The following is a 13,910-nucleotide window of genomic DNA, read 5'->3' on the forward strand; positions in this document are numbered from 1 at the left end:
TCCTAAAAGAATGACTTAGAAAAGACGATTCTAAAATGAAAAGAATAACCAAGAAGGTAAAACAAGAAGATTCTAAGTAAAAATTACTTACATTCCATCAAGATTCAAGGAAAAAAAAATCAATCGCCTGAAAACTATACATAAAACTAAATTTTGAAATTTACATCAATAATATAATTTGGTGCTACTTCAACATTCTCTGCTACTAATTTTCTCTACAAAAGGAAAAAGAAAATCTGACAAACTATACCAACAAATTGGCGCCGGAGGGAAGAAATAATTTCGATTACGCGGCGGAGCATCGAGTATATCCATTGGCCGAAAAACTGATCGTCAGACTCGACAGGAGATGTCATTGGAGCCATAGCAAAATTTTCAAGAAAAATGTTAATAAAACTCTTTTAAAAGTGAAACTGTTTATGGACTATGCGTCTCTTCATCTTTTTGCATTATATTTTATATTATTTGTACGAAAATTAATATTAAACTGAAAAAGTAAAAAGTCTAAGAAAACTTAGCATTTCTCAATCTTCCAATAAATACAAAGAAGATGATGTGCCAAAAGCTCAAACTGTACCAAATGACATGACCCTACCACTGCCACTAAATAACTTTGTGTTAGACTAACAAAGTGAGGACAGACTGACTGACTTCCTTTTTCTGTACAATTTTGGTATTTCATTTAGGGGAATTTCACCTTTTCTGCTTCATGCAATATTGCAAGATGATTCAAATCATCTATTTTTTAAGTTATTTTTTAAAAATCATATCTGCAAAATTAACTAGATTATAAAATCATTTAGTCATCTAACAATTAACTAATATTCACTGGAACCATATTACATAAATCGTAAAAGTTCGACAACTTTATCAAACGGTTTAACAATTTCCAATTTAGTTGATTTTTTATTGTAGAGTTCATCTCTAAATAATGATCTAAAAATTAGACGATTCTAAAATGAAAAGAATAACCAAGAAGGTAAAACAAGAAGATTCTAAGTAAAAATTACTTACATTCCATCAAGATTCAAGGAAAAAAAAAAAATCAATCGCCTGAAAACTACACAAAAAACTAAATTTTGAAATTTACATCAATAATATAATTTGGTGCTACTTCAACATTCTCTGCTACTGATTTCCTCTACAAAAGGAAAAAGAAAATCCGACAAACTATACCAACAAATTTGCGCCGGAGGGAAGAAATAATTTCGATTACGCGGCGGAGCATCGAGTATATCCATTGGCCGAAAAACTGATCGTCAGACTCGACAGGAGATGTCGTTGGAGCCATAGCTAATTGCTTGAAGACTTGAGCCAGACATATTTGTCATCCATCGTTGAGGGCCCTTGGATTCCCCTAATATGTTGTATGCATAAGAAGGCCACCTTACATCCACACCACATGAGCTTGTCACGCCCGTTCTTAAGAGCTTCTGCGTTCGATCCAGAACTATAAGATTCGAAAATGTCGAGAAACTGTTTCCCACAAACACATCAGCCCTTAAACACACTTCGTAGTCGATTGCAGACTGAATGAGATAAGAGAACTTCTTGTAATTTCCTTCGACGCCCAATTTCTTCTTCTCGAAAGGAATCAGGCCTTCTTTCCAGCCGTTTAGAATGGACGGATCATGAAGAAGGCTATCAGCTATAGCTAAATAAACAACGACAGGCGTTTTGAGGCCAACAATGTTGCCTACTCTTTCCATGATCTCCTCCTTGCTACTACAAATTTGGGTTATGTTTGATCTTTGCTCTAGCTTCTTACAATGAATCATCCAATCTATCTCTATCCTCATGTGTACAGCCACATAAGGCACCGGCTGCACGACAGAATTCTCTGCCGGGCTAATGCCAATTTGCGCAAACTCTTTCCGACTACTTACTTGTGCTGCTCCGATCTCTCTAATCCGTGACACGACTTTATCCGCTTCATTCATTATCTCATCAACCAAAACCATGCACTCAAAGATTTTCGCATAGTCCTTCACAGGCCAATGATCGTGCCACAGAAACGGATTCTTTCCTACTATTTGAATCACCTCGTACTCATTGTATGGATCCTCATTATGCTGTTTCAATTGATCCATGTCCCTCTCGGGAGTCCACCTCCTTCCGCTTCCTTTCTGAAGCTCAAATGCTCCTGTTCGGTTTCTAACATCTGAAAGTTCACCCAATTGAACGAATCCATTACAGAGAGAATTAAACTTCTTGAACTGGAACACCTTATCGAAGGAAATCGGCTCCAAGAGCTCTACTTCCTTGTAAAACAGGGAAGCACTCAAGCTAGGCATCAAAAGCGTCCGGTTCAAAAGCCTTGCGGTCAGACAAGCTCTTGCAAACGCTATTTTCTGATTGTTTAGTCCCCAAACGATTTGAGGAACCTCCAGAAACTTATCTTTTCGGATTCCAGATTTCTGACCGAATGACAACGACAGATTACCGATGAATACCAAGTTGTCCTGTTCAGTTCCATCAAAGATGGAGAACGTAGGAAGCAGAACAGCTCTGATTACCAGAGCAGTCACAGCTAAAACAACACATTTGCATGCGAACGAATTCAAATGGCAACCGAGAACTTTGAAATTCTTACAGTAAGGAGGCACGTCCATTTAAGATTAGCATAAACCCTATTCAATCCAGAAATCCCAGAATTTCAAATCATCCCAAGAACATAAAAATTCATCTGGCACCAAAAAATCAGCATGAACCCTTTTCAATTCAGAGACAATTTGCACAAAACCAGAAGAACAATCATTCCAGCGTATGAAATTCGAGACTTTTTATGCAGAGTTGCTGCAACAGTTGAATTCAAATACGTGCAGGACACATGAAAATCTACATAAACCAAACAAATATATACAAATTATATGACCAGAATCAAATTCTATAAGGATTGTATGTGAATTGTGAGAAGAAAACTTACCAATTATTGACAAAATTAATCCGGAATTTGTTGAAAGAAGCAATCCTCCAATCGAACCCAAATTCCAAATTCAAAAGTAGAAGGCTCCGAGAAAGGCAAGGATGTGATATGGTTGTCCCACTGCAATAAAAATTCAATCACAAAACTGTTAAAGGTGTGTCCTTTATACCCCATAATTCACAGAATAAAACAACATATAATCCAAAATTCCAAAGCCTGCAGATGTTGCTATAATAAAACAAACAAAAAAGACGGACACGGACATACAGAGAGAGAGAGAGAGAGAAAAACTGCATAAAACTCACATATTTGGAGTTTGAAAGCCTAAAACTCAAAACCCAACAACAAAGAATTCCAAAAACACAATTGGGTTATGATTTCATATGAATCCAATCTCAATTTTCTGATGACAACCCAGAAAGCAGAAGACACCACATAAGAAGAAGATGAACATGTGTCGAGGAAATACAGAAAAAAAAAAAAAAAAAAAAAAAGCCTGAATTCCTGCAATCCGAAAAATGCATGCCAGCCCATCACTCTCATGACAACATCATATTTTTAATTAAATAAAACAATGAGTTAGTAAAGGTGGAAAAACAACAACAACAAAAATAAAAAATAAAAAGTAAAATTGAAAGAGGAGAGATGCTTCAAGAAGGGAAATAAAATAATGGAGATGAAAGTAGGGCAAGAATCTAGTGTGTGACAGAACGATGTTGTTGGGAAATGGCAAAGAAAAAGGGACAGGATTGTCTGCCCTTTTAGTTGTGGTGCCCTTCCATACTCTTCTACTTTGTGCGGTCACGGTTAAGTCACGTCAATATTTTATATTTTTATTGTTTTGTATTTTATTATCTCATTAAAAAATTAATATAAAATATTAACATGACTTAACTGTGACCACACAAAATAAAAAGGCATGGCGGGCAAACAATCCTTGTCCAAGAAAAAGACCGAATGGGAAGGGACAAGGACCTCTCAGAGATGAGCAATGTAGACAAACTGTCTAATCAGGCAAGACCAAAAAGGACGGACATATGAAAATCTTATTCCTCTGAGCCTCTGCAACATATCTTGGTAAATAGAAAACGAGTAATGCATAGATTATATTTTTAAGAGAGTTAGATTGTATACCCTCCTGTTATGATGTTTTTCTTTTTTTTTTTAATTTATGTTATGACACATCAATATTTTATATTTTTATTATTTTTTATTTTATTATCTATATAAAAAAATCAATATAAAATGTTGACATGACTTAACCGTAACCGTACAAATAGAAGGGGATGGAAAGGGCATCATAGCATGAGGGCACACAATCTGCCTCCATTTTTAAGATTACATTTTGTATGTCAAATGATAAGCTAGAAATAAAAAATAAGGAAAACTAATGAAAAAAAATTTGAAAACTTTGAGTTTTAATGATAAAGACAAAATAAAAGATAAAGTGAGTAGTAACAGGATTAACTTTTTAGTGTAAAAATGTGATTTTTCGTTAAAATGAACAGTACTAGAAGTTTTCGTTAAAATTTCTTAAAAAATAATCACGTTAATTAATAATTCTATTATTTAGTTTACAAAATTTAGTTTTTTAACATATTATCCACAAGAAAATTCTCATAAATGGTGTAGTGGTTAAAAACATTGTTTTTTTTCCCATACATTGTTTTGTTTTGTGACATATATTGCACATCCAAACCGCGATTATAGTTCTATATACTAAGAAGAAAAGTGATTATGTAACATTCAGCAATTACGAATAATTATATTTCAAGTTTGAGTTTTTTAACGTACATAGTATAAAGATTATTTGATGTCCATATGATTTGTATGTAATTACACGTATTGAAAACTTATTTTACGATTTTTCTTCTACAAATATGAATGGTGAGATTGTCCTCCAATCTAATAAAATTTGGGAGAACTAACAAAAAGTCCCTCACCAAATGTTTTTTTCTATTGAAAAACACTTACACAGCTTTTCTTGTTATTAAGGATACTTTATGTATTGTAAGGAAAAAAAAAACTAAACGAAAGTCACACTTCACGAGGATTTTAAATTAACAAAAAAATGTCCTTTATAATTAAAAAAGTGCCCTTAACAATAAAAAAAGAGGCCCTTAATGATAAAGAAAGTTGTTTAAGTGTACTTTGTATTAATTTTCTAAGAAAATTCGGGAAGTATAAAACAAATTAGAAAAACCATTGGGGAAAACAAGAAAAGAATTATAAACTCCACCATTTTATACATGTAATTAGTGTTTACTAAGGTAAGAAGCCAAGGAAAGCATGGGCAGCCAGGGGAGGGAGACCTTTTGTGAGTTGGGACCTGGGAAAGGTATGTCTGTTGTAATGTTTACGATGGGACTTTTGAGTTATACCATGTGGATGCATTTGTCTTTCAACGTTTTCGTATTGTTGAATGTTGACCCACACAATTAAACAAGTTCAAAGAAATTGGTGGAGGGTTTTTCAAGGGATAAGGATTGTCTGTCCTTTCATTTCTGGTGTCCTCCTGTGTCATTCTGATTGTATGATCACGGTTAAGTCACATCAACATTTTATATTACTATTTATTTTTGTTTTATTATCTTTATAAAAAAATAATATAAAATGTTGACGTAACTTAACCGTGACCACACAAAACAGGAAAGCATGGAGATCACCATAAGTGGGAGGGCAAGACAATCCTTGTTCTTTTCCAAATCTCTAGCAAAGGTCGTTGGTGATCAGTCATCTTGAAACATGTGACATCGATTGTATCTCTAACAAAAATGAATTTAGATATCAGAACTCTACTCAAACTAATATTGTGGTCTTTTCATGAGAAAATCTTACACTTGACAGATTGTGCAGACGGTAGAACAAGTTAGGAACAATATTGATGTTATTAGAAATGAGTATTTGGCCAATTTCTTTGATAATTTGACATGGTATCAGAGTCAGAGAGCATACATGTACTGCCACGTAATTGATGAATCTCCATGGCCCTGCGCAATGATGGTGGGTCCTTTGGCCCATGTGTAAGGTGAGTCTCCTTGGCTCCACCAATACTAAGGCATTTTGTGATAAAACCTCAAACCTGATGGATTGTGCATGTAGTGATTAATAAATTTAGAACAATATTGATGTTGTTGGAAGTAGACTTTTAACCGTCTCTAATAATTTGACAAATCATACCCCTTATTTATTTTGTTTAGCTGTCATCTATTTGTGAAATTGCTAGTGGGGCTCAGGAGTAACATGGATGGAGATTGTGATTAACTAAAATAAACACAACCAATTAGCAAAGGTTAATCATGAGACTAAAAAAAGCCTAACCTGTCGGGAAAAGAATTGCGGCAAGAGCTTACAACTTAGCTGGTTAAAATTATGGGAAAAAACGTATATATTGACTTCTCTCATTAGAGATTTCAAGTTCGAATCTCCCTCTCTTAATATCGTTTGTATGTAAGGACGGATGCAACTAAGGCTCATTGAGGACAACTACCACCACTGAAGTTTAATTTGTATAGAGGAAACAAACCACAATGAACCGAACTTGTACTTATGGCATTCAAGTACTTTAATTGATTAGTTAAATTTTTTAAATAATATGTATAATAAGTTATCATTGTGAAAAGATATCTACAAGTTGGCTCAATAAAATTTGAGAAGAAACAGAAAAACAATAAAAAATAGAAAAAATTGTACTATAATGAATTTCTTTACATCAAATGCAATTAGCCACCAACTAAAAAAAAACTAGCTCCGTCCCTGTTTGTATGAACAAACGTGCTAAGTAATTTTATTAATAAAGTTCATTTGAATCAACTCTGCCATATTATCCTTTCTAATCGATATATATGTTAGGAATGAAAATGAAAGTCAATATATATATTATGTGCATGAAAATTCACGTTTGTATAAACACCATTAAATAATTTTCACGAGGCATATTAAAAAATAATAAAATAAAAATATTCTAGCAAGGCATATGGGATGGTCGATCAAGTCATATTTCAAAATTATAGAAAACATAAGCGATTAGTTCAAGTGACTACCTATACTACTATGGCCATTCATTTTTAACCTAATGGACATGTTTCGGGTTCAAATTATCTCTTTCTTTTTAATATAAAATCATCTCTCATCCTTTATATTTAATTTAGAGTTGTAACATCGACACTAATAGAAAACTAAAATACTATAACACATCACAAGACTAACATGTATTTAATTTATGCTTTATGTTTTAGGTAGCTAACTTAACTACTGCTGCCTTCAAAACCTCCTATTCTATTAACCAATAATAAATGACCAACAACATGTATTTAATTTATGCTTTATGTTTTCCCTTCATGCATTCACCTGCCGCCCACCCCACGCCCTTTCTATAATTTGGCTCACATGCATGCATACAAATGCAACCTGATGCATGCTGATGCAGTAGTGCTTATTATTCCACTACTAAAATACGTGGATAATATTTTTGTATTTTTTAAACAAACAAAATTATTTATGTTAAGGAGGTGGGGGGAGGAGACCGAATCATAAGCTCTAAGGGGAAGAAGGGTGAGATTAATAAATGTTCCATCTAGGAATATGTGTTGTGAAGATGTTTTCAAACTAGTGGCAAAATGTTTTATCATGGGCACATTCCTGATGGTCTTGGCAGCACATTGATTACCTTAGTGCCTAAAGTGTAGAACCCCTTCTCTATGGCCCAATTCAAACCAATTTCTCTGGGTAACTAACACCATCTACAAATGTATCACAAAAACATTAAAGGGTAGGAGAGTAGGCTAAGACTTACAGTCTCAAGTCTTATAATGGTTTTGCCATAACAATGTGGTTCAACTTCACTTTTGGCGAAAATCGAACCTAAGACCTCTCACTTACAAGTGAAGAAAAATACCACCAAACCATAATACTAAGTGACAATAGGTCAATGTATTTTACATGAGTTTTCAACTTTTCATGATTGAACTTTTTGTAATCCTGTGTCAGCAAGAGACACGAAGCAATAAAAGTTTCAACTGTAATGAAACAAGTGCCAAAAATATTTGCTTGGAGAAGTCTCACAAGAAGAGGTTCCTCTCTTTCAACTACAATCAGCCTAGCCCAAGTTCCAGGCAACGGATTAACCCTAGCCCATTCACAAAAGGGTGTTAGAAGATGATCTAGGTCATCAAGCCCATACTGCCCAAATTTTGATATAGATGATCTGTTCCAAATTTGGATTATGACCTTGGAATCCAACACGACGAAAGACATGACCAGAGCTCTTGAAATTGAACCGATCCTCTCCGGATCTTTGTCTGAAACCCAAGGACTTAGAGATTCACACCGTTGAAAAAACAGAGAGATCCAGACTCTTGATTTGTGTGAGGTGGCTTAGTAGGATGGACTAATAAAGACCGCATGATTTAAAATGAGTAGTCCGGATCTAAAAGTCCATCGGCTTTGGACGCATAGATCCAACGAACTTACCTGCGTAAGCATGATGAGCTGAGAAGATGTGTGTTTTAGCAATGTTTTTGTTGTAGTTATTGTTTCTATCCAATTGTACATGTTGTTATTTGTACCTAAATATATGGTGCACATAAGGTTTGCTTACCTGCCCACTCGGTGGAACGACTGGACCTTAATATTTGTACAGATGCCCTAACTGATCCCCACTTTGCAAGTCAAGCATATATATAGCACCTTAAACTCGAACAAGTTGTGCCATGCAATTGTAATTTTAATTACTAATTGAAAACTGAGGAAGAAGATGGCTAAAACCTCAATGTCAATCTGCCTTTCTGTGCTCTTGGTTTTGTTCATTGTCTTTGCAGTTGCAGGTAAGAAAGGACAAGTTTTTAAATGTATTGGAAACACTAATTGCCATGGGGTGTGTAATTCTACCTGTTATAACACAGGTGGAAGATATATTTGATATGTCTCACTTTTAAAGTGTATTAATAAATAGCAAATACACGTGTTATAATATGAGTGAAACAGTAATATTGTGTGGACACCGAAAAATCTCTAGTAATTATAAAAAGGTCATCGATTGACTTCTTTTCTTTTTTATTTTGATCTTTTACTTATGACTGTATATGTTTCTTGCACAATGCAGATAGCGAGCTTATAGGATGCCGTGATTGGTCGTATAGTAGCACATGGCAGGGTTCATGCTTGTGGAGTCCAAATTGCAACAAGGCATGCACAGAACGGGAAGGTGCGACTGCTGGAGCCTGCTTACTTTTCAAATGCGTTTGCTATGATGGTAAAGGTTGTCCGCAAGGCCGCCTCCCTGAACACTAACTACATGCACTAGGAATACTCCAAAACTGCATTCATTTTCAATGTATATGTACGTAAACATGGATCCATATGTGTTTGTGAATGATTCAGTCTCTGTACTATGTATATTATTCGCCAAAGTTTCTTACAAATAACACATACTCATATGATAAATTAAATGATGCAAAAGTTCCAGAGTTTTTACATACCATGTTGTTTATTTGTAGATGTTGTGTAAGTAGCGGGGTGGGGCATGGAACCATGGAGCATTAGCTAATTATAACTTAATTCAAAAACTATGAATCCGACAATTAAAATTAATTAGAAAAAAAAAGTACAAACTTTAATGTGCTTTTTGTTGGGATTATCTCACATTTGTGTTGTGCTGAACACGCATAGACTTAATGGTTTTTTCTTCTCTATGTGGTGCAAAATATGAGAGATTTTTTAGTGTGCTAGGATCACGGCTCGATACGACAAGTATAATACAATTGGTTGAAAACTTAAGAAGAAAAAATTTTCAACCAATTATATTATAATATTTGGTGCACTATACTATTTTCCCAGCACACTGAAAAAATTTCTCCAAAAATTGAGTGTCGAGCGACGGGGAGGGAAACAGATATAATTGGAAGGTTAATTGACATTATAACTGCACTCTAAGCTAAAAAGAGCAAACTAATTAATCTCACTTTACCCACCCACTTTAACCCACAACACACTAAACCCTAGAACATCTTCTCTCCTTATCTCACACATATTTAGATACCTACACCAGTTTTGGCTTACATGTTTTTTGCAAAGAAGAGACAAAACATCGATCCTTCAAACAAATATATCTCAATCGGTACATCCGTACTATAAACAGATATTGATTATTAGGGGTGATCTATTATGGGCCCGGGCATCAAGGAAACCTAGACGAGGGATGACAATTTCAGGACTTCCACAAAACGAGGACGTTAAAAAAGCAATGTAAAACATTATGTGAAGGAGTCAAAATATCATATATTACAATATATATATATATATATATATACACACACACACATTGTTGTAAGACCTATTAATTGACGAATTATAGAGAGATTGAGAGAGGTGTGGCAAGTATAGAAAGAATTGGGAGAATTTAGAGGTATGATTTCTTACTCATTGTGTCTTTATTTATATCAGTAGGAAGGTAACTTCCTTACCTAGTAGGTTTTACAACTTAAATAGGGTGTTGTCTAAAACATATGGTAGAATCGAATAAGGACTTACTAGGATTTACATAATCATATTTCTAGCTAAATTAGGATTGCAACACTCCCCCTTAAGTGTATAAATATTACTAATTAACTAGTGCATCAGGTCTTCAACGACGAAGTAAGTTCAAATGATGAAGTTGTCGACACAAATAGCGAATGCACGTCTCAAACCAATGGAAGAATGAATAAAAGTGTAAAACTCACAAAACCTCGCTATGGTAAAACCCATAATGTGAGAAAAACCCATAGATTAAGGAGAAACGTGAGAAGTTTGTATTAATTCAAAACTATACGTCTTTAAGATGAAAGCAAAATGCTCAGAAGGGTATGACCATCCCAGGGTAGGTGCCTCATTAAAATATAGTTAGGAAAAATAGTGCATTAAGATCAAGTGAGTATACTTCTGGATATTCCCCTGAGTTTGATAAAACTTCCAAATGAGAGCTACAAGCATCGCAAACTAATAGTTACGCGTACCAATTCCTTGGACAAGCTTCTGGGGAAAGTAGACTTCGGCAATGATGTCGTGAAGAAGTCAGCAAGATTGTCTGGAATTAGATTGCTTGACTTCAATCTCATGTCGCTTTACTGATGTGATGTGGACGCAATATGTCTTGGCGTTGACTTCGTTATGTATCATGTTTTGGTCTAGTCGATATTATCTACACTAAGAAGGAGGGGGTGGGCTAAGCCCCACAATGGGCTAGCAATAATGTGATTTAATTCGCCTTTGACAAAAATCGAACCTAAAACTTCTCACTTACAAGGAAAGAGGACTATCACTGGACCGTGGTACTAAATGACTTGTCCTTTAATATATTTAACTTAGGGTAATAACATCGACTGCAATAAAAAAACTAAAATCCTGTAACACCTCACAAGATTAACATGTATTTGATTTATGCTTTATGTTTTAGGTAGCTATCTCAACTGCTGCCTTCAAAACCTCCCATTCTATTAACCTATAATAAATGACCAACAAGATCCTGGTTCTTCCCTCCCTTCTACTTTTTCGCCATTTATTTGTTTTTCCCTTTATGCATTCACCTATCGTCCACCCCACCCCCTTTATATAATTTGGCTCACATGCATGCATGCAAATTCAATCTAATGCAAGCGGGATATATATCATATATGGGGAGGGAGGGAGGGAGAGAGAGAGAGAGAGAGGTCCAGCTGGGCATGGGCATCATCTCCACCCCCGCGGCTTTGAAGTTGCAATTATCTGCCGGCCTGATGCATGCTGATGCAGTAGTGCTTATTATTCCACTACTAAAATACGTCGATAATTTAACACCAATGAAACCACCTATCCCAACCATCACGCCTTAACCCACGTTACTTGTAAAAGTCTAAACAAATATATTAAGAGATAAGAGAGATCTAAAAATTCCAAATATGTGGCCCCGAGTCTTGAAACTAAAAAACAAAAAGGAGCAGCGGAGTAAATGATAAACTTCTAGAAAAAATACATTGGCTATAGCACGTCAACGTATTTTATACGAGTTTTCAACTTTTCATGATTCAACTTCTTGTAATCTTGTGAAAATGAGGCACAAAGCCGAATAAGTTTCAACTGTAATGAAACAAGTGCCAAATTTTTTTGCATGCAAAAGTCTCGCAAGAAGAGTTTCCTCTCTCACAACCACAAGCAGCCCAGCCCAAGTTCCCGGCAACGGTTTAACCCTAGCCCATTCAAGCCTACACTGCCCAAAAATTGATATACATGATCTGTTACAAAGTGCCATGGAAATCATGAGCTTGAACTATGTCCTTAGAACCCAACACGACCAAAGACATGGCCAGAGCTCTTGAAATTGAACCGATTCTCTCCTAATCTTTGTGTCCTGAGATCCGAGTCGTTAAAAAAAAAGAGATTCAGACCCTTGATATGTGTTAGTTGGGCCAATGTAATGGACTAATGAAGAAAGCAGGATTTAAAATGAATAGTTCGGATCTAAATGTCCTTCGGCTCTGGACACATAGACTCAACGAACTTACCTGCATAAGCATGATGAGAGGAGAAGATTTGTGTTTTAGCAATGTTTCTGTTGTAGTTGTTGTTTCTATCCAATTGTACATGTTGTTATTTGTACCTAAATATGGTGCACATAAGGTTTGCTTGCCTGCCGCACTGTGGAACGAGTGGACCTCAATATTTCTACAGATGCCCTAACTGATCCCCACTTTGCAAGTCAAGCATATATATTCGCATCTAAAACTCGAACAAGTAGTGCCATGCAATTACTAATTGAAAAGCTGAGGAAGAAGATGGCTAAAACCTCAAAAAAATTCTGTTTTTCTGTGCTCTTTGTTTTGTTCATCATCTTTGCAGTTGCAGGTAAGAATAGACAAGTTTTTACGTGTATCGGAAACATCACTTGCCATATGGTGTGTAATTCCTACTATTATAGTACGCATGGAAGACATAGTTGATATGTCTCACTTTCAAAGTGTATTGATAAATAGCAAATACACGTGTTATAATTTAAGTGGAACAATAACATTGTGTGGACACCGAAAAATCTCTTGTAATGAAAAAGGTCATCGATTGACTTCTTTTCTTTTTTTACTTCGATCTTTTACTTATGACTGTATATGTTTCTTGCACAATGCAGATAGCGAGCTTATAGGATGCCGTGATTGGTCTTATAGTAGCACATGGCAGGGTTCATGCTTGTGGAGTCCAAACTGCAACAAAGCATGCACAGAACGGGAAGGTGCGACTGCTGGAGCCTGCTTACTTTTCAAATGCGTTTGCTATGATGGTAAAGGTTGTCCGCAAGGCCGCCTCCCTCAACACTAGCTACATGCAGTAGGAATACTCCAAAACTGCATTCATTTTCAACGTATATGTACATACATTGTACGTATACATGGATCCATATGTGTTTGTGAATGATTTAGTATCTGTACTATGTATATTATTCGTCAATGTTTCAAACAAATAACGCTTACTCGTATATTTATAGATTTTGTGCAAGTACATTATATTATATTATAAAGCCTCTGTGGGTTTGGGGAGGGAGGGGGGAACCATGGTGCATTAGCTAATTATAACTTACTAAACAATGAATCCGACGATTAAAATTCATTAGAAGAAAAAAAAGTACAATGTGCATTTTGTTGGGATTATCTCACTTTCATGTTGTACTGAACACGAGTAGACATAATGATTTTTTCTTCCCCATGTGGTGCAAAATAAGAGAGATTTTTCGTGTGTTGGGAATACGGCTCAATACGCCAAATATAATAATATAATTGGTTGGAAACTTGAAAAGAAAGTTTTTTCAACTAATTATACTATAACACTTTGTACACGAGTCGTGTTCCCAACCCATTGAAAAATTTCGCCAAAAATAGAGTGTCAAGAGCCGGGGGGAGGGAAACAGAGATATAATTGGAAGGCTAATTGACATTATAATTGCACTCTAACCTATTTTTGCACTTAGGTTGTTAATGGAAAA

The 13,910-nt window shown here is 35.4% G+C and overlaps 1 protein-coding gene across 2 annotated transcripts; it reads right to left on the minus strand.

Moving 5' to 3' along the window:
• Positions 1-993: 993 nt before the first annotated feature.
• LOC103446056 (O-fucosyltransferase 23-like) lies at positions 994-3,657 on the minus strand. 2 transcript variants are annotated; one of them, XM_008385112.4, is made up of 3 exons: positions 3,232-3,657; positions 2,927-3,046; positions 994-2,838 (listed from the first exon to the last, which is right to left on the minus strand). In XM_008385112.4, the coding sequence occupies exon 3, from the start codon at positions 2,610-2,612 to the stop codon at positions 1,260-1,262; it is 1,353 nt and encodes a 450-aa protein (XP_008383334.1). In that variant the 5' UTR covers positions 2,613-2,838; positions 2,927-3,046; positions 3,232-3,657; the 3' UTR covers positions 994-1,259. The 2 variants fall into 2 exon arrangements, with proteins under 2 accessions (XP_008383334.1, XP_008383335.1); XM_008385113.4 differs by having other exon boundaries at positions 994-2,796; positions 3,232-3,445.
• Between the last annotated feature and the right edge of the window lie 10,253 nt (positions 3,658-13,910).

Source organism: Malus domestica, chromosome 10 (assembly GCF_042453785.1).
Source record: "Malus domestica chromosome 10, GDT2T_hap1".
NCBI classification, from domain to species: Eukaryota; Viridiplantae; Streptophyta; class Magnoliopsida; order Rosales; family Rosaceae; genus Malus; species Malus domestica.